The 20,490-nt window shown below is 40.4% G+C and overlaps 1 protein-coding gene across 5 annotated transcripts in view; it reads right to left on the bottom strand.

The window, feature by feature from the left end:
* LOC122157610 (neuroendocrine protein 7B2) overlaps positions 1-19,727 on the bottom strand; it is a 39,852-nt gene extending 20,125 nt beyond the window's left edge. The window contains exons 1-12 of one of the 5 annotated variants that reach the window (XM_042813452.1): positions 19,583-19,727; positions 17,112-17,182; positions 16,712-16,808; positions 15,924-16,174; positions 15,250-15,410; positions 15,005-15,151; positions 13,292-13,366; positions 12,484-12,651; positions 12,075-12,210; positions 11,640-11,748; positions 10,731-10,878; positions 7,934-10,351 (exon numbers count right to left, since the gene is read on the bottom strand). In XM_042813452.1, the coding sequence (XP_042669386.1) occupies positions 8,790-10,351; positions 10,731-10,878; positions 11,640-11,748; positions 12,075-12,210; positions 12,484-12,651; positions 13,292-13,366; positions 15,005-15,151; positions 15,250-15,410; positions 15,924-16,174; positions 16,712-16,808; positions 17,112-17,182; positions 19,583-19,708 (3,051 nt within the window). In that variant the 5' untranslated portion in view covers positions 19,709-19,727 and the 3' untranslated portion in view covers positions 7,934-8,789. Of the gene's footprint in view, positions 1-5,334; positions 5,568-6,309; positions 6,390-6,625; positions 10,352-10,730; positions 10,879-11,639; positions 11,749-12,074; positions 12,211-12,483; positions 12,652-13,291; positions 13,367-15,004; positions 15,152-15,249; positions 15,411-15,923; positions 16,175-16,711; positions 16,809-17,111; positions 17,183-17,955; positions 18,054-19,582 lie in introns of those variants that run through there. The other 4 variants (XM_042813453.1, XM_042813454.1, XM_042813456.1 and 1 more) reach the window with 4 other exon arrangements.
* Positions 19,728-20,490: the final 763 nt, after the last annotated feature.

The raw sequence follows: 20,490 nt of genomic DNA on the forward strand, positions 1-20,490 counted from the left end.
GGCTGCTGGCATGGGGGGTGCAAACAGAGCACGGAGAATGCAGCCATAGTGTGGCCGTGTGCATTGATAGCGTGCTCACACGTCACTGCCTGTGCATATTGCGCCTCATCACCCAAGGAAACACAAATGCATTGCGGTACAAGCACAGCACACAGCAGCCAAAAAGCAAGTAGGTGGTGGTCAGCCATTCCTGCGTTAGCTTCGCAAAGTGCCTTCACCTGCAAAAGTTTGGGGATCTCTCAGGTGAGAATATTGCAGTGTCCTCCTGGGAAGTGAGTGGCAGTCTTGTAGGTGCATTGCAGGGCAGATAGCAAGGCAAGCAAGCAATGTCCCTTTTAATTTTCTCATTAGGAAAATGTAAACTGAATAGAAGTTATTAACATCTGTGAGTATACTGCATGATTTTTCAGAAAGCATATTTTGTGCAAAGTGCCATTTGAACAGAGTCTGTACTGTCAGTTCTTAGTAAAAATATTAAGGTAATGGTTCTTAGAGTTTCATCACCTCAATCGGGCAAACACTAACTCCTTTTTTTTTTTCCTTCTTTTTTTCCGAAACAGAAACAAGCATACATTTCCCTTCAAAAATAACTAAACAAAAGCCTTCCTTTTCTCAGTTGCTATACACAGTCTCTGCAAGAGTAAAGAACTCTGTGTTCCCAAAGACACATCGTATTTTCATATTCCTACAAAAGATCAGGATTTAGGAGACATTATTTCAATGTTTTCATTGAAGTTTACAGTACCGTGACTCTTTCGCTCTTCAAGCTTCTAAGAAATAAAACCAAAACTACAAAGTTGAACCAAAACCAACAACAAAAAAATCAACAGAGAGGCAACGAAAGACTTTTTACCACACTAAAAGACTTCTCTTACCATTTTGAAGTGCTACGGACTGCCCGAGCTGGACTCCTGGTGCCCCCGTGTGTTTAAGTAAGATGTTAATGCTTTGCTGCTGTCAGAGTCCTGACATCAGAGTCGCACATATGTTCACCTTTCCGTCCCTTCTGCCCCCAGACAAAATGGCACCATTCATAAGCACACAAAAAAAGCAAAAGAAAACAACGCAGTCTCTTGCTCCATAATCTCCCTGCCTGGCAGAAAAAAAAAAGCTTCAGTTTTTGAAATGCTGAAGGCATCTATTTTATTCTTCGATGTTAACAGAGATGCAGCCCCGCTATTCTCAATAGGAAATCTGAATGTTGTATAATGTTACTCATGCAGTACTTTAGTTAAAAAACAAAAAAACAACAAAAAAACAAAATAGTAACCACAGAAACACAGTTATTCATTAAATACCAGCTTGATTTTCTAGATTTGGGTTTTTTCCACTTCTCTATGCAGTTTTTGCAGTCTATTGCTCAGCCTCTGCCATGCTATTTCTAATCAGATAAAGTAACAAAGAGAGAGAGAGCGTTACTATAGAAATTACAGCAGTTAGCGTGGGGTTGCTGCCCAGAAATGTGGTGAATGCCTCATGCCTGGAGACATTCAAGGTCAGGCTGGATGGGGCTCTGAGCAATCTGACCTAACTATGGGTGTCCCTGTTCATCACAGTGAGGTTGGACTAGAGAACCTTTAAGGGTCCCTTCAAACTCGAACAATTCTATAATTCTATGTATTTATAGGCTTCAATATAAGAAAAGACAGTAAATTCTCTTTCTAATTAACAAGTTGTGTATTGCTGTTTTTTTTTTGTTTGTTGGTTGATTTTTTTGGTTGTTTGGTCTGGTTTTGTCCATCAGGAAGTAAACTATCTGGTCATTCTGCAAAGGGAAAGCAAAGATGAATGCATTTTCTGAAACTCATCCATCTCCTAGCTATCCTTGGTGCTCAGCAAGTTTGTGACTGTGTTGACTACTGCCAAGTCAGCCCTAAACTTTTTTAGGGGGAAAAAAAGACCATATATAGTTTCTTAAAACCACCAAAAAGCAGTGTTTCAAGTCAGAATATCATGATTAACATTGGAAAAAATGTAGATACCAGAAATGGAAAATGGGCATAATTAGGAAACCTGTTTATGAACTAACAGCAATAGCATTTTTATGGATAAAATTAAGCTCTTATTCAGCTGGAAAAGGTTATGATGATAATCACTCAGAAATTTGAAAACATTTCATTATAATAAGGCAGTTAGCATAAACTTGTCTATATTATGGCAGCTTAAATTTGTTTCCAAATTCCAAAGCTACACAACTTATTTTTTCTTGACAGCACCTCGTTTGCAAGAGTACACATGTAATCGGTGAAATGTTGGACTTTTGGAAATCTTTTGGAATCCTGGCTTTGCTGAAACTGATGGCATGCACACTTATCAACACAGCTGTGGGTGTACACTAGAGTTGGTGGTGCAATTTCTGACAAAAACATTTTGTTAGGAAAAACATGTTCAGAACAGTTTTCTGCAATAACACAATAAATTTATTAAACTGTGAGTGGCAAACTTTGTTTCCTTTTTTTTTTTTTTTTTCCTGAGGTGCAAGATCTGGTCAAAATGAGAAACAGATGCACTCTAGAACAATCTGTGGGCTGATGGTGATGACACCGGCATGCGATGAGCCATCTTTTAACTGTCCACATTGGTCACTGCAAACTGCAGTCTGAAAAATGGACAGACGTCAACACTCTGGGCAGCTCAGAACTTCTCTCAGATAATACCACTTTCATACCATTTCCACTACTTTCACAAAAATTCCCACTGAAGACAGCATCTCATGAGAGCAGTCAGTGAATTACCATTTTGCTACTGATGATGTTCTTTATGAAAATCCTATGAAATATTCCAGTCCCCGCCTTTCCAACTCAAACTAAAGAGAAAACTTCCACTGACATCTTTTGTTGAATCTACAGAACTTCTGCCCTTCTCTTTCTTCGTTTCTTTATCTCCTAGTTTTCCTCCTATTATCTTGTAGATCTTTAAGAGTACTTGCATACATTAGCCAGTGAGGATCCCATTACTGCATTAGGGAAAGCCCGCCTGCATGCCCCTAAGAACATGAACGGATGCCATCTAAAACCACATGCAGCTATCTCTTCCTTAGCTCAACCATAAATCATTTAACATTGCTACATGTACTTCTGGAAATATTACTTACAGGGTCTTTACCAATCAGACAATGTCACTGCCAGCCAACACCAGCCGGCAGACACCAGCACTGCAGACGCGGGCTTCGTGGCTTCCACATCTCAACCCAAGCTGCAGCTTCATGTGCCACTGCTCAGTTCTAGTCTTTGTGTGACGGCCACACGGCACCTGATGCACAAGTGAGCATCAGTCTTGTGGCTTTAGTGGATCAGTGGGCAGATAGTGGGTCACAAATGCAGCTTTTCAGACATATACCACCTGTACGACTATTGTGCATTTCTTGCAAAACTGGACTATTTTGGATCTCACCATTACCATGCTGGTAGTTTGTTTCCAAAGTAGAACCTAAAAGTCCAACCCACGCTGCAGTTTTCACTGACACTATGCAAAAACAAATATACAAAGAGAATAAAATAGAATACTGTTAACTCTAAAGTCTTTCTTAAGGTAATAGTTAAAATCACTGGAGAGAACAAAATTCTAGTTTTGTTAGATTAATTGTTCAATAATGCACAGACTATATTAAAAAGAAATTCTCAGTGAATATTTACTGAATTATATGCACCTTTCAAAAAGGCAAGGTAAGAAAATATCATGCATAATGACAGATCATATTAACCTTATAACTGGAATTAACACTTTTGAAACATTCTGAAATGTTTTTTTTCTTCAGCTCCTAATCTGTTGTTTTAGCAGATGGCTCTGTAACTCTCCATACAGGCAGACTAAAACCACAAGAAAAAAAACAACAAAAGGGCAAGTGGGTGCTATCTGAAAAACTTATGGCAGAAGAACTGATGAAGAAAAATATTTGACGTGAAGGTTAGATTTACATATCTGTTCCAATTTCTCTACTTTAAAAAATATATATATATATATATATATATACACACACACACACGTTTGTATCTACATATAGAAAAAACTCAAGAGTCAGAGATTTGCTATTTCTTACGCTTCCAAAGTGGAAAGGAACAGGAAAAGGGAAAGGAGAGAAAGAGAGAGATGGAAAGGAAATTTACTAGAATTTTACCAGAAACTGTCCCAACATTGCCAAAACTACCAGCCTGTTTCTCTGCACATTAGCCTTAATAAAGGAGGGAATAGCACAGACCAAATATTACTCTTTATCCTGCTCTCTCTCTCATTTAAATCTGCAGAAAATCAGAAAGAGATGAAAGTTTATTTAGGTCTGCAGTGATCGTGTAGAAATGCACATTCGGGTTTTATCTTCTCCTCAGCCTTCATTAGGGCAATTCTATCTCTTTGGTGAGGACAGTCATTAGATCTTCATGCAAAGAAAAAAAAAAATCGATGCAGACTTTCTACAAACTTCAAAGCAAGTACATTATGTGAAAGGGGCTTCATGTTGAGAAAGAGAAGGGCTGAGATTTTCTGCTGTTTGGATATTTGCATATTAACAACAATATTCTGAGTTACATACCTTCAACATTTTACTATAATCCCAAAGTAAGGGCCAGTTCATTACAATTCAAATAGCAATGCATTTTGCAGTATTACCCTAATACCCTAACATTTGAGCCAGATGTTTCAGATGGTTTGCATAGTTAGAAAAGACTGATTCCAAGGAAACTTTACACGCAGAAAGTGAGACCAGAAAAACTGTCCAAAACAATGAACCTGAGCCTGTTGCATTCATCACAGCAACACAGTCTTCAAGTGCTATTGTTACATAGCAGGGAAATGGGCAGCTGTGCTCTTCCCTCCTCCTTCCCCCCCCAGAGCACCGGATCACTTGTGCTTCCCCTGATGCTGTAGAGACCTCTGGGAAATGTCCAATCCCCCTCTGTAAGGTTTCTCCCTTTACCTTTTGTGACATTGCAAATGTTTGGTCTTCTGCGGTCCTCAAATATTTCAAAAAATCCATGAGATCTGGGGTCTACAGCTTACATTTGTGTAATGTGAAACATACACATGATACAGATATATTCAATATTAAGGAAGAATTCTGCAAATTGTGTTATTATGAGGTATAAGAGATCAGTAATTTCCAAGATAACGTAGTTCTTTCCACAAAGCTTGTACATAGAAAATCACTGCTTCTTCAGCCCTAATCATTGCTTTAGGAAAGGTGAAAGATAGCTGATTCAAAAGCAAATGCTGGACAACAACACGGTGCAGAAGCCTGTGGTTTTGAGCTTGGGATATTCTGCATAGATACATCTGCAAAGCCATAATTCTTTTTAAAGCATACAAAAAAATTCACCATAAGCAGAAGAAGCCAGATACCTTCAATGTTCTGTGGGCCCACCAAGTTCATAGCCTGGTGTGCTGGGTACTCCACACGGGGCCGGGCGATGCCCAGCTGCTCCATCACCCCATGGAGCAGCCTCTGTATGTCGGCTTCAGAGACCCTGTCTGGAGTTCTGGTGCTGTGGCTATATGCCGAGGCCAACCCAAACAGCAGCAGGAACATACTGGTACAAAGCAGGGTGCTTGCCATCCTGATAGCCAACTGCAGCCTGGGAAAAATAAATGGATCTGATGGTAGTGAAAACAAAGTGGAAATAACTCTCCTTTTATTACTATACATCACAGCTTGTTACCCCCAGCTTCTAGAGTCAGTTGAAGGTCTGTGGGGGACAGCAAAAAGCTTGTTCCCTTCAGAAAAGAAAAAACAGAACTGTGAATTGCCCAAATCTGTCTTTCCACTCTGTGTTTCCCTGCAGTGCTCATTAGGCAGCCACTGCAAACAAAATGGATCCACCGCTTCATTTAATGAAAATTGGTTTCCCCTCACATATGTGTTTGTTATGCTGTTTTATAAATATCTGGGCTCAATATGAAGCCTTCTTCAGATGGGAGATGCTTCCCAAGCTGCACGCTTGCTCTGCCTGAAAAACCAAGCAGTGGGAGCAGCAGAACAGTCTCCATCATGGCTTTATTTCTGCCATAAGACAAGAGGCTGCCTACTGCACATACATCATCTTCCCACCTGAAACAGAGAGGGTTCATTTGGTTCCCCTGAAAGCCTTTCACTAGACGGCTACAATGTACAATTTAATTAAACACAAAAATAAAATTAAATTAATCACTACTTTCTCAGATTGAATTTTATTCAGAGCATTTGGTTCCCAATGCTCAGATTCCCATCACACTAAGATTACAACGCCTATCCCCAATCTCTTAACCAAACAAAGACCCTCTCCACCGGGGGCAGGTGGGGGCGCCCGACCCCCCTTTGGCCGCCCGATTTCCCCGCACCAGACGTCAGGATGTTCCACCGCCTCTCGCCAGGAGCCTTGCAATAACTTCGAGGCAAAAATGGCTGAAAAAAACAACGCCGGCAATATTCCCCTCTCGCCTGCGCGGCTCCAAGGCACCGCACATCCCCGTCAGCCTCTGCAGGAGGCAGCCTCGCACAGCCCGAACCGTTTTTTGCCGCCTAGAGAAAATTGCCCTTTTTCTACGCATAACCCGCGCTACAAGGCGGAGGGCAGCACAACCCGCCGCTGTCGGCGAGGAGCCGGAGGAAACCGGGCGACAGCCCCAGCCCTGAGCCGCGCCGTCCCGCACTCACCTCCGTCCCGCTGTCGGCGCGGCTCTGCGGATGCAGCGTCTCCGCGGCCGCGCATCCTCCGTGCGCAGCCCCGGCCCCCCCGCCGGCCACCTGGCGCCGTGTTTGTCTAACGGGTATTCAGAATATCCTCTGCGACAAGCCGAACGCAACGCTCCGGCAACTTTCGGTTTATATTTGGAGGACGCCGTTACAGGGATGTCAGCTCTTGTTTCCGACGCCGCGCACGGCTTCTCACCCGGATTTTTCTCCCAGAATAGGATGCTCCGCAGCCGAACTGCAGGCCGGCGGCATTACGTAACGGCAGGACACAAAGCGACGGCACGGCAGCTCCCAGCGCGCAGGTAAAGAGCTGCAGTGTAATCGAATCAGCAAACAGCAGCTCGAGCTGCCGCTAATAGAAAAGACTCTAAAGGGATCTCTCTGTATCTGGTCTGTAATTCTTAGCACTCAGCAAAACAATCATTTCTAATGACTGTTTTATATAATGACTGCTTCGTGTAACTTAACTGCTGCTAATGTGAATTTCATGCCTTTCAATTTTAGAATGGAGACATCTACAGAAACCCCCAGCCTCGATGCTTCAGAGAGCACAATAGACCCAGGAATTGCTCTCAGCAGGTGACTGATGCTCGTTTCCTACCTTCTGGTCCCTTTCTACATATCAGTAACTTGCCCAGTGCAGGTCTCTACTGCTTAATCCTGAACCTGCTATTTCTACTCCCAGAAATGCTGACAAAATAACTTGGAATTTGGATTGTAGCATCTTACTGTACAGATGAAAGTCCCGAAAGCTTAAAGTTTCTGAAGCACAAGAAGCAGATCAGTTGCAACTGATAGACTTCTGCAAAGATCTGTTGTGCCTTCACATTACACAAGAACAACTTTCAACACTTATGGAAGAAAATAATGAATAAAAACAGCAATATATACTCACAAACTACACGTTCCTCCAACTCTTTGCATGACAGCTTAAAACAGAATCTAGAATAATTGCTACTGTACACTGAATAGTTGCTACAGACCCCTGCTCTGACACCCATCCCAAATAAGGGAAAGAAGGGGGACCGAGAAAAGCAGCAGAACCAGACCTGCCATTGATAGATCACTGTAAAAGCCTACTCTTGCTGAGCTATTTTATACCATGCCTTTTGCTAGTAATGAAAATAACCAACACGCATCTTTGAGAGCCAGAACAGAACTATTTCTGATTTCAGCACTTTCCGACTTACTCACTGATGCTTGCGCAGTCTTTGTGTATATGACAACATACGCTTAACTTTTAAGTCACTATAGAAGAATGGGCTCAGAGAAGGAACAAAACCCATGGTTTTATTAAAACCAGAAGTATCCAGTGCTTTCAGCTCTTATATTTTGCCAAACAATTTGCACATACAGAAAGCTAACAAGTTTCAAGTGTTCACTCTTAAATAATCTTACAACTGATGACAAACAGTTTTCATTTTAAAAGATGTAAACAATTGCTTGTGCAAATCAACTTTTGACAGACTATGGCTTCATACAATCATCCTCCCTTGCAACATCAGCATCTAAAATTTTCTTCTGCTCCATCTAGTTCACACTATTCTATTGCTCTAGAAATAAGTTAAGACTGTCTTTTCGCTGTAAAACATTTTACTGCCCACAACTGAAGATTCTTGGTTCATATTGCAGAAGGCGTCGCCTGAAGAAATTAAGACTTTTCACTGCCTGAGTTTCCACTCCAATAGAAATAAAATTTCTCAGAAGGAGAATTGGTAATAAGCCCAACTTGAACATCAAAATAGTGCTACAGCATGCCTGAAATTAAGAAGGAAATCAACAAGACGCAGCACTAAGATGTGTCTTTTACATGTCTGTTAGGTCTGTTTGTAACTGGTGTTCAGGCTAAATGCCGCAAGATTTGTTCTGGGACACAGTGTGCTTTCAGAAGCTGAGGTAAGCAAGCAACAAATGCAAACATTCATAAAAACACTAAAAAAAAAAAATCAAATCAATTTGAACAAACTGACTAGCAGTTATAAAAGAAGCATAAGTAAAAAAACCTCAACATAAGCCTCAAAGTGTTACGTACAAGGTACAGACTTGTACAAATCACAAAAACAAAGTAGATTTTCCCAAAGGTTAACCAAGTTACAATAACCCCGTTTCACAATCATAATTAATCCTACAAGTCTACTGGTTTTGCAGTTGGTAGCAGTTTCACTTTAGATATTGGATTCTTTGGAGAGCCTCTGTAACGAGCTTTTTCTTTTCCTGGAGCACTTCTTATGATTGTAGATTTTTCTGGAGCAAAATCTGGAGTATTTACATCTGTATTAACTTTTAAGCAAGATTTCACCGTTTCCTGATTGGTTAGATCTTCTAGAACAGACTTTGATGGATGAACAGTCACTTTCTGTCTGTAGATTCCAGCAGTTCTTACAGAACCATCAGGCTTGTCTAACAGACGTAGATGTCTGCAGCGTGGTTTGGATGTTAAGTCAAGCTGACTATGAGATGTAGAAACTTGGTCAAGTGTACTTTCGCTCTTGAGTGACAAAGCACTGGAATTCTTATTGGGTTTTTCTGTGCAGGAAGAGAGTGCAGAATCACAGCTCAAAGATTTTACAAGTGGTGAACCAACATCATTAACTATACTGAGCTGAGAGCTTATAGGTCTTTTGTTAGCCTCCAATAAGGAGTTAATTCTTCTTACAGACTGCCGGACAGGAGTACGCTGGAATTTAAGAGGTGATTTAGTTTTGCTTGCAGAACTTGGGTCATTTAATGAAAGCCTGTTAAACCACTGTATGTGGTCAGAAACCTTTCCGTGGTCAGGAACAGTTGATGCCTTAGTTAAAGTTTTAGCAGAATTTTCAGCTTGCAAGTGTTGGTTGCCCACTTCATTTCCTGGTACAGGCAACTGCAATGCAGGAAGCTGTCCTGTCCCTGGAAGTTTAGCAGTACCTTCTTCTGAACTACAGCATTTTACCGTACCGTTTTCAGCTGTTTGTGAATGCGGTAGCTCTATTTCCTCTTTCCTTCCAAAGGAATCTAATTTTAAGTCATCTTTTGATGAACTGTTCTGAACAGCCAAATTGTCTTCTTCCTGTGACACAGGTACTGGCCAGAGATCTATTACATTTCTTATATCTGATTTTTGGACCTGAAGTTCAATCTCAAGAGAAGTTCGGAAGCTTTTTTTCTCCAAAGTTTTCATTTCATCTTTTTTTGGTTGCTGTTTATCAATATCACAGGATTGACACTGTTGGTGGAACAGCTCTCTGGACTCTACCTTTGCTGGACTCTGAGAAACTCCAGCTACCAATTCTTTCTCTGGACTGAGCCCTGTAAGACCCAGAGTTTCCTTTAATGTTTCATCTGTTACACCTGAGAAAGACGACTTTCTATCAGCTCTCAGATGGTGAAGATTATTTCCAGACCCAGAGAAAGCCTGTTTAACTTTCAGTAATGTTTCTGCAGTTAAATTATTTGCTTCTTTACAAAGCTTTAACCTGCTGTCTTGTTGATCTTCAGCTGCAAGTCTGCATTCATCTGGAAGAACCGGTAGCTTTTCAAATACAAAAGCACATTCTGAAGAACTGTTTTCTGGCAGAATTCCCTCATTGCTGCTGATCTCCTGAGAATCTGTAACAGTAGGACTATTCCATGACATTCTGTAAACAACTTTGTTGTGGCATTTTGGAGTTAACAAGTTTTCTTCTGACTTGCTCACATTCTTTGAACCTTAAAATAAAGATTAGAGGTGTTTAATGACAATGTCTTGCAATTTAAAATGACCATTATAGGAAAACTTTTTGCTAATAAACGTTACTATAGCAGCATTGAATTTAAAGGTGCCATTAAACTCTGTCATTTTAGAGATGTGAATTTCAGTTCTTCTTCAGGATGATCTTTTTTCACATCTCATCATGCTTAACCAGAAGAGAACTAAGATACATTGAAAACAAAAGTTTGTCCTAAACCAATTTTTCCCCCACAGAAGCCACTAACACTCACTAGCTTTTAACTTACTTGCTAGAAACATTTTTAATCCAATTATTCTCTATATGAGGTTACTTGTCCTTACAAAAATTTCACCCTCCCACTGTGTTATGATAGTTACCTTTCCTAGAGACTTTTTCATTGATACATGGGCTGAAGAGTACACCTCTTTTTGCACATTCAGCTCCGCTTTCCCAATTCTGTTGACCGGCAAGGCGCCTTCCAATATTTTCAGCTCTATTACCAACTGCACATCCTGATGCAACATTCTTGGAATTAAAAAAAAAAAAAAAGGAATTCCATTTATAAAGACCACCAGGGTAAAGGTATGCAGCAGCTTTTTCCTGGCCATACTTCATCTTTCCTCAGTTCTCTGTAGACCTACACAGAAAGAAGCCTACCGGCAGCAAGGTAGGCTTAACCACTCTCTAAATATAGTGACTGTAAACACAGCCTCTGCAAAATCAGAGGTTCAGAAACGGTCAGAACTACTAATTGCAACTGCATTGGGTTCACTCCAGCTGTCAGATAAGTCCCTATCCATTTGCTTGCTCATTCTATCTCAAGCAGGTCACAAGAGAGAATTAGAATGGGAAAAGAGGAAAAAAAAATACACCATCATAAAACAAACAAAGCCTCACAAAAACTCTCATAAGTGATGCAAAAGCAATTGTTCACCAACAGCAGACTTATGACCAGTCACTTTCTAAGCATTGGCCACTTAGAAAATATTTCACCTCATTTGTATTGCTAAGAGTGACATTATATGGCATGGAATACTGGTCTTTCTGGTCACTTCAAGGTCAGCTGTCACAACTGTGTCCCATGCCAGCCCCTTGTTCCACGCCAGCCAAACCCAATGCAATGATCACTTACTACTATGGAAACAAACATATAGCTTCTTGCACTAGATAGCAGATCCAGTTGTACTCTTACCCCACCATTCACAATCAAATCCTTCCAGCTAGTGAAAAGCAGAGCCCAAGACTTCTGATTAAAGTTTGCATTGTAATAAAAGCAGCATACTTACCACATCCCTACTGCTTTTCCCCAAACCAAACTTCAAGCGTAATGACCTACGAACCATTTCTTTTCTGCTAATCTTTGGAGAAAAGCAACCTGTTTTTCCTGATTCAGCCCTGGGAAGACAAAGAAGTGACACTGAAAACTCTTTAGGAGGGCAATGACAGCATTCTTACACTTCTTTGCTTTGATGACTTCTATTGCCCTCACATCAAGCTTTTTTAGTAGGCGCAGAAAGGTTCCCTTTGAAGCCACCATGATACTTTTTTTTTTTTTTAATAAATATTTTGAACTAGATTTTACTGCCTATGATGATTTTGAAAAATATTATAAAAGTCTGTTGTGTTTTTTTTTAAAAATCATTTTAAAAACTGAATGAGGTTTTTAACCTCCTCCACACAGTCAAGGAAGTTAGATCAATTTGAGAATTAAGGTTAATCACCTGTACAACTTTTTGCTTGCAAGTCTTTTACTTCTTCTGTTCCCTGTGCTAGACAAATGATTTTCACCACACGTTGAAGGAGATAACGAAGCTTGAGGTGACTCGAGAGACACACTAGGGCTTGCTTCAAACTGAACTGCAGGAACAAAATACATGATCTTAGAATAATTAAGTTTTCAAATAGATACTTAACAGATAACAAAGCACAGAAAAAGAGTCTTAGTAGACAGACAATTTACTTATTTTCTGCAGTGATGTCTTGAAGTTACTTTGACTTCCATTTTGTTTAATATTAAATGGGGCTGTTGCTTGAAGCATTCATAGAAGAATTGGGTTGTAATAAAATGCACACTACAGAAAAACAACCACTTCAAGCAGCAAAGGGAAAAAATTAAGGCACTGTATTTACCTGATGCTGGTGTGGAGTTGCTGTTAAAAATACTGCTTGGTAACAGCTCAAAACCAAAACCGTGCTTAAAAGATCTTCTCTTCTTGCTGGACAAGCCCTGAGAGCAATCAGCTGGAAGCTTACGCTTAGTACTTGGAGTAAGAACCACTGGAGTCACAGATGAAAGGACTGAAAATAACAAAACCGAAATTTTCAACAACAGCTTGAAAGGATAAGAGTTTACTACTAGAACACAGCATTGTTCTTTACCCCAGAAGTTGCTGTAAAAACTTGAAGTGCATGCATTTTGAACAGGCGGAAGCAGTCAGTATAGCTAAGTTGGTTCCATTTTGTTTTTTTGGGGGGATTTTTGTTTAGTTGGTTTTTTTGCTTGGTTGTTTTCTTTGCAAGCTAATATACCAGAAGTACCAGAGTGTACCAGAAAGGAAAATCCAAAGCCACATATTAATAATGTAGGCAGTAAAAAAAAAAAAAAAAAAAAAAAAAACCACAGTTATTTTCCTGTAAGTTAAGAAGGACTAAAATTGAAGGAAGTCCTTCAATTTTGAAGTCAGAATAAAATGCTACTGAAGCCTTAATGCAAGTTAGATGAAAAGCATAAAGTACTCATACTAGAACCAGCCCCCTGCTGCAATAGCTAAACTACATGCAGTATTTTGAACAGAAATCTATCTATATTCACAGTTTTACACAATTGAAGCAATCATTTCTCTTTAGTTATAATTCTTGAGCGGCACTGTGGGATGTAGCATACAAATCCAGGAGATGCTGCATGCGCTCTATTTAGCACAAATACACCAATACCTACCGCTTCTGTCTTGCTGAGGTGTAGTGGAGGGTGTTCTGTTAGATTTAAATTTATTCAATGCTCCACTAACAATATCTGAAATGCAAGACACACCGAGCAATCAAATTCAAATATGAAATTTGTCTTGCTCTATTTTCAACTGAAATTTATATCTCTGAAAGAATGCAAGTTAAAACAAATCAGTTAAATGGCTGTTTTACATACAGGAACCTGCAGCCTAGATCTTATCAACATACTTACATTGCTTTCGCAATGGCAGAAAAATTCTGCTTAGAAAAAAAAAAATACACAAAGAATTCTACTGAGTGTTATACTGATCTATGGCTTCCAATTTCTTGATTTGTTATAGGTACACTCAGAAGGTATTCATTCAAGACTTTCTCACAGAACTCACTAAGCCATTCTCTTGTACCTGAGAAGAGGTTTGCACTTTGACCCAAGGCCCAAATAACAGAATGAAATTTTGGTCTTGCAAAGAATTAATACACAACTTTTAATAAAGGCAAAATGAATCCCAGTAGAATACACATGAGCTTTTACCTTTTTTCCTGCTTCCAGGAGTGTAAAACAGAAGCATTTTTATTAAGCGCTCCTGCAACCTACAGCTGCATTTCTTTGTGTTCCTTGCAAAGCTCAGCAAACTGTAATGCTGCAGTGGGAGAGCTATGGTGACAGGTAGCTGTCAGACAGTTTTCAGATCTCAGATTTGGATAAGTGTACACTGAAATGTAGTAATATTATGTTTTATCACATCTGGAGAAAACAGATGTTGCATATTACCAGAACCTATTCTACAGAATGTTTTAACAAATTCTAACTACGTCTCCTCAAAATTTGAACATTCACAAACATTTCTCACTTTGCAACTTGGGTGACATCCCTTCTTCACAAAATATTATACAAAAGCACGCCTTGGCTAAACATACACAGCAACAAAGCCTTAAAGTCAATTGTTGTCAGGTTAAATATTCCAAGCATTAGCTAAACATACACTCATTTTTATAACAGTACATATAAGATCCATATTATAGTTACAATTAAATTGTGTAGTTCTCGTAATTCTAATGACCAATGTAGCTTCTTAGTTTCAAGGTAAGAAACACAACATCATTTTGAAGAAAAAAATGAAATACAAGTCTCAGTGAAATTCTCCTCATCCTTACCTTTTTAAACCAATAGAAAACCACTTTCTTATCCACCTAGGTATAGAAATGGTTAAACCAAGAGCTTTTAGAAATGCACAAACTCACCGAACTGTATTTAAATCTCTTCTATTAAAGCTGCATTATCTGAAAATAAAATAATCAACTAAACTAGCTCAGCAGGAGTTATTTCAATTTCAAGTCTCATTGAAATCAATGTTTCCCAATATAAAGATTTGCTTTCCTACATTAAGTATTTCAGAACTCAGTAATAATGAACTGTATTCACATAAAACACGTTGGAAAGTGCTTAGAAATTAATAAAGCGGATGAAGAAAATCTGCACATATGCAATATATGCCAAGTCTATGGTGCATTTCCCTAAACACTCATGATCCTACATACACAAGACACACAACTGTGACAATGTCCAATATATCACATCTGACTCTGAGTTTCCAATTTACATAGAAATACTGTGCTTTCAAAAGTCTAATCCACCCAGGGTCAGCATATCTGAAGCTGCAAAAAACCCATTTCAGTGGCTAAACCTTTCACACAACATACTTACCCCCAACGCTTCGGTGCCTCCTCCTCTTACATTCACTGGGAGATTCATTTTCACTGTCTTCATAGCCCCTCAATGAGGGAGTAGACTGAAAGGCATCAACACCTAACATTGCAGGAATCTTTTCCAAGATAAACTCTGGTACCTGTCCTGAATTTATTAAGAAATATTTTTTAAAATTATTTTAAAATTTGAAAAAGTTGTATACGAATAAGTACAAGTTAACTTAATAAACATGTATCACTTACCAATTTCTTCTGCGTGATCAATGAATGTCTGCACCACAGCAGCCTGCAAACGAATTTTTTTTTCTGTACTGGTTGACAACTTTTCATTTTCATTCGAGTGCAAGAGGTTGGGAGCAAAAATCACTGCCAGGTTGCCACTATCCATTCTGTTTTCACTAGATCTTAAAAAAAATAATAATAAAAAAAAGAGTGTACTTTTTAATGCAAATTATCAGGACATAAGCAGCAGAGAGAGAAAGAGGGAGAGAAGGGCAAGCAACAAACACTGTTAAAAAAAAAAAAAAAATGGAGCCACTCATTTGTGTGCTCACATACCGAGATTAGTGGGTATGCTTATGCAACCTAGGCATAGCAATTGTACTTGTTGAACTCAGTATGTTATAGCTGCCCATCAGTTTTTGGAAATGCAAGGTATGAGATTACGTTAATTTAAGTTGCTCCTCAACTTTCTGAAGGATAAACACAGCTATGAAAGACTAAGATAAATTCCAGCATAAGAAGGTTTTGTAAGAAAGCCCTTTAGATTTAGGAAGGAAAAGACTGTGCCAGAGTTATAGTAAATGGCTGCAAGTAAGAAAGTTTTCAAGTCAAAACCAAACACAGGAAGTATGCCTGAAAACGGAAGTTCACTGAATTTAGGAATATTGACAGTCACTGCTTTACATTACACTGACCTTAAGGACACAGTTCTCAGAAAGTTGAAGAAGTATCTCAGCGCTTCGATTGTTCTGTCAGTCATTAAGCACGAAAGCAACATAGTTGCAGCTTTCTTCCCCTTTGCTAGCTGCTGAGCTTTGAGAAGGCCATCTTGTAGATGAGATGGAAGGATTGGTTCTGGCAGCTCTCTAAAGAACTGCTTAAGAAGCCCTGCAACGTCACACGGTAGTGCAGCTGAGAGGCAGTTTTCACCTTGATCCAGTTTACTCTGAAATTGTTCAGAAGAAACATGGTTTTAAGTATTCATAGAATCATAGAATCACCAAGGTTGGAAAAGACCTAAAAGATCACCCAGTTCAACCATACACCTATTCCCAGTAGCTCCCACTAAACCATGTCCCTCAACACAACATCCAGTCTTTCCTTGAACACCCCCAGGGTCGGTGATTCCACCACCTCCCTGGGCAGTCCATTCCAGATATTCAGTATACTGCCAGATTTTAAGATCATGCATTAATTCTGTAGGCCGCACCAGCCTTATATATTTTTATTTATTTATTTTAACCCAGCTACACTATAAAGAGATACAGACGATGCTATCAGACAAGAAGCTTTTATTTATTGATTCTCCACTGTTCACATCCTTCTGGGGAGAACATCACTAAATCCCATCACAGTGTCTGGCATCTATACCTGCTATCAACTTTAGTCAGTCACAAGCTTCTTCTGCTAATCTGGGAAGATGAACAATCTATTGAGACATAAGTAAAGAAAGAAAAAAAAAAAAAAAAGCTTTAGAGAATACCTTTAAGGCTTTTAAACGAACCAGAGATCCAGACTTTCTAAAGAGTCCTTCGGTATGAACATGCTTTTCCAGATATTCACAGGCATCAACGAGAAAGCTAAGGACAGAACAGCAGTATACTTCTGAACTTCAGAATACATTTTTCAGAGAAAAGGCACTTTATGACAAATAGATAAAACATAACGCATAGGACTGTTTCCCCATGACAGTAAGTGTAGAGACATTCAACAAGGGCAGCCAAGGCTCTGATATCACCATCTAAGTACTACTTCCCTCCTCTCCCAAGTGGAGCTGTTCCTATTCCCCCACACTCTTTAACAAATCTGGATTATACCTCCTCCAACGAGATCATAATTATAGAGCGACCAAATAAGTGTAATGCTAAATAACATTAATTTACCTGGGAATATATCCATATTCTGGCACCAGAGATTGTGGCAGCACATAAAAAGATGTTCCGAAGACTTTACTCTAAAATAAAACAAACTCTGTGTTATGCAAAGTTGATGGGCTCGTTAACAAGTTATCACAGAAACATACGTATTCCACAAATAGAAGGATAGTTTAGACAAAAAAGAAAACCTTTCAGAGGATACAAATAAGAAGTATGTTCAGGAAAAGCTCCATCAGCTGTAAATGTTAGAGCCTATGTTGATTCTAGTTGCAGCTAACACCCCAGGTTACCGTAAAATAATATACAGGATTTTTTGCAGCAAGTTTTGCTTACTTTTAGTTTGAAAAGAGTCCGTTTTCTTGTAAGACCACAAAGTTGGTAAGGGTACTTACTAACAGACTCTTCCAGAATCTCACCTTCTCAAATTGCTCAAGCCAAATTTCCCTTTAAAAATATATAAAACAAACAAAACAACCAACTCAACAACTTGGAATAACAACTTCCTTAAAAGAAACTTTCTCTTCATTTGAGGCACTCAAGACTGCTCTTTCAATGAGGGTTAATCTTAATCCAACAGTCGAGAGACCGTTTCTGCGCTCTTGGGTTTAGTATGCATACTTAAGAAATCATTATAAAATTATCACCTTGTAACAAGACAGAGTATTTGTTACACAGTAGAAAGCATGCAACCTCTTCAGTCATATTACCAGAATACACCTGCAGTATTCCCCTTTTTTTTTTTTTTTTTTTTTTTTGTTGGTTTAAATGTTTATCTGAGGTAACTACAAAGTTGTTACATTAAATTGTGAGCTTCTATAACTGAAACAACTTATATTTTTGCTTACTCTACCTCTTTTCTACTTAAAATTACAGAAAACACAAGCACACGCCAACCCAAAAGGATTACTGTCATTCTCAACTTGTACTTCTATTATCAGAAATGAATGTAGACTCTCAGTTATCTATGCCTGAAATTCAAAGTGCTGACTACACAGGGAAAATAGTTAATAACTAACCCTACAGGCCACCTTTGGCCTATCTGTCCTACAGAGAACAAACATCACCCGATAGATAAGCTGCAAAAAATGCTTCTGTTGTTGCAATCTATGTAGCTACCATAAACACAAAAAGAAAATTAACTCCAAGATAAAAATCTGTTTCTGTGTTTACGAAATGATGTAATAGAGAATTCTGGCATCTTGCAATTCAGTACTTAAAATTTGTAACCAATATCTGGACAGTCTGATCCAGTGGGTAGCAACCCTGCAGTGGGTTGGAACTGGGTGGTCTTTGAGGACCCTTCCAACTCAGGCCATTCTATAGTTCCATGACATCACTTGTTTTACTAGGCTTTGGTTGTCAAATCAAAAGCCATGCTTTATTATAAGAACTAAATTGGAGCTACGTCTGTTTCCTTGCAATAGGAGATACAAGGCAAAACAAATGTTACTCTCTACCACCTCCTACCTTGTTTATTTATTACTTAATAATCATTTTCTTCCCCCTATAATACTTAAACTCTATAGGCATACATCAATACATGTTCAGTCTTTATAACCTCTTCTTCCAATACTAAGAAAAAAAAAAAGCTAGATCAGTTACAATGACTTCGAAAAGGGGGAGGAAGTTCATTTTGGCTTTACTCTTCCTCTCTCCTTTTCCACATACCCCAACCCAAGCACATAATTTTGCAATATCTTCAGCTGACTTTGACCACGGGTTACTGCAGCATTTCATAGTTCCTTAAAGGAACTGACACTGTTAGTGCTACACTACTTGCACGGGGATCTTACTTAGGTTTTGGGTAGTGATGACTGCTTCCCTGGTATGAAAAATAGATTCTAGGAGATTAATGTTCTGAATTAGACCAGGAGATTGATGTTTTGAATTAGACTTCTGTGGTGCTCAGATCGCTCTCTACTGAGACAACTTTCATTTTAACTCAGAAGTACCAAGACAGAAAATTCTTTCAACGATTTTGCAGTAGGCATTGAAGGTAACAGGATGGATTGAATTCCTCAGAGTGCAGGCAGAGGAAGGACAGACCTGCACCAAAACACCCACTGGCACGTCTTATGCCAAGAAATCACGCAAATAAAGTCCAGCAGGCCACAGTTCTAAGAAGTCAACTTTAAGAAAAAAGGCAAAGCTTTTGGAAACCACGTAATACCTACATACTCCAGCAAACGGCACGGCGATTAAGCTTTCACTTTCACAGCGAGTGACGCTAAGGTGAGCGAAACGGGGGAACCCGCGGAGCTGCTGCACGGCCCAGGGGCACGCAGCAGGCCTTCAGAAGCACGCGTGCCGGCGGGCACGGCAAGCGCATTAACCGCGGGCACAGCGACAGCAGGCGACAGCAGCCGCCAGCCGCCCCTCAGCGCCCGATCAGCCGGGCTCCGAGGGAACGGTCCGAGGCGGCACCGCGCAGCACCCACCAAGCCTTCAAGTGACCGCCGCCACGTTCCGCCCCCTACCTCTGCGGCCGCCGCGGGCTGCTTCGCCGCCGCCAAGGAGGCCCCGCTCTTCACCTTGATCCCGTAGGAAGAGCGCAGCTCCTGCAGCACCGCTAGCCGCAGCAGGCCACGCCGCTGCTCCGCCATCCCCGCGCCCACCGCCCCTCAGGTCCCGCACGACACCATAACACCAACGACTGTCCGCCGCAGCCTGGCTCAAACCCAGCGCCAACCCCGTCCTCGCCTCCCATTGGCCGCCTCCCGTTCGAATTTAGGCCCCCGCCGCCCAACGGCCGGGCAGGGCTGGCCCCGCAGCGCCTGCTTTCCGCGTCGCCTCTCTGCCTCGAGCAGCGCCGCCTTCAGGCAATCGCGCTGGCCGCCTAAGGAGCCACCCTCGCCGCGGGACGGCCGTTGCCTCAGCGCCCGCACGGTGGCGCTGTCACCCGCGGCGCCCGGCCCCTGGACGCAGGAGCGTTAGGGTTCTCTTTGCTTCCTGTCGCCGAGTTGGCGTGTTTTCGAATAAATTTCGGTTAAAATACCAAAATAATAAACCATAGCACTTTTGTTTAAACCGAATTCTCAGGAAAGGAAGGCACGGTATCAATCTTGATTATAACGGCGCTGTAAATAGGAAGGTCCCTCATACCTTCAGCCACTGACGCCTTTTTCCTGAGTTAACTGTGCTCGTTTTATGTGGTCAGAGCCGCAGTTCACCCCAGGGTGTAAGTGGCAGTTGAAACATAATGGCAGTTTAACCACCATCCCCAGCCTTGTTTGTGCTTTCCAGACTGGGGTTTGCCTACCTGTTCATCACTGTGTCCTCCTACACCTCCCCGGCTGTGCTCTTGGGGCTTTACTCTGTACTGTTATTGCAGACATCTGGAACTTTAAAGTTCTTATTTCTAAGGTAGCTCTTGAACTGTTAATAA

This window comes from Centrocercus urophasianus, unplaced genomic scaffold (genome assembly GCF_019232065.1).
Source record: "Centrocercus urophasianus isolate 14NV4802_14NV808 unplaced genomic scaffold, USGS_Curo_1.0 seq_14, whole genome shotgun sequence".
NCBI lineage: Eukaryota > Metazoa > Chordata > Aves > Galliformes > Phasianidae > Centrocercus > Centrocercus urophasianus.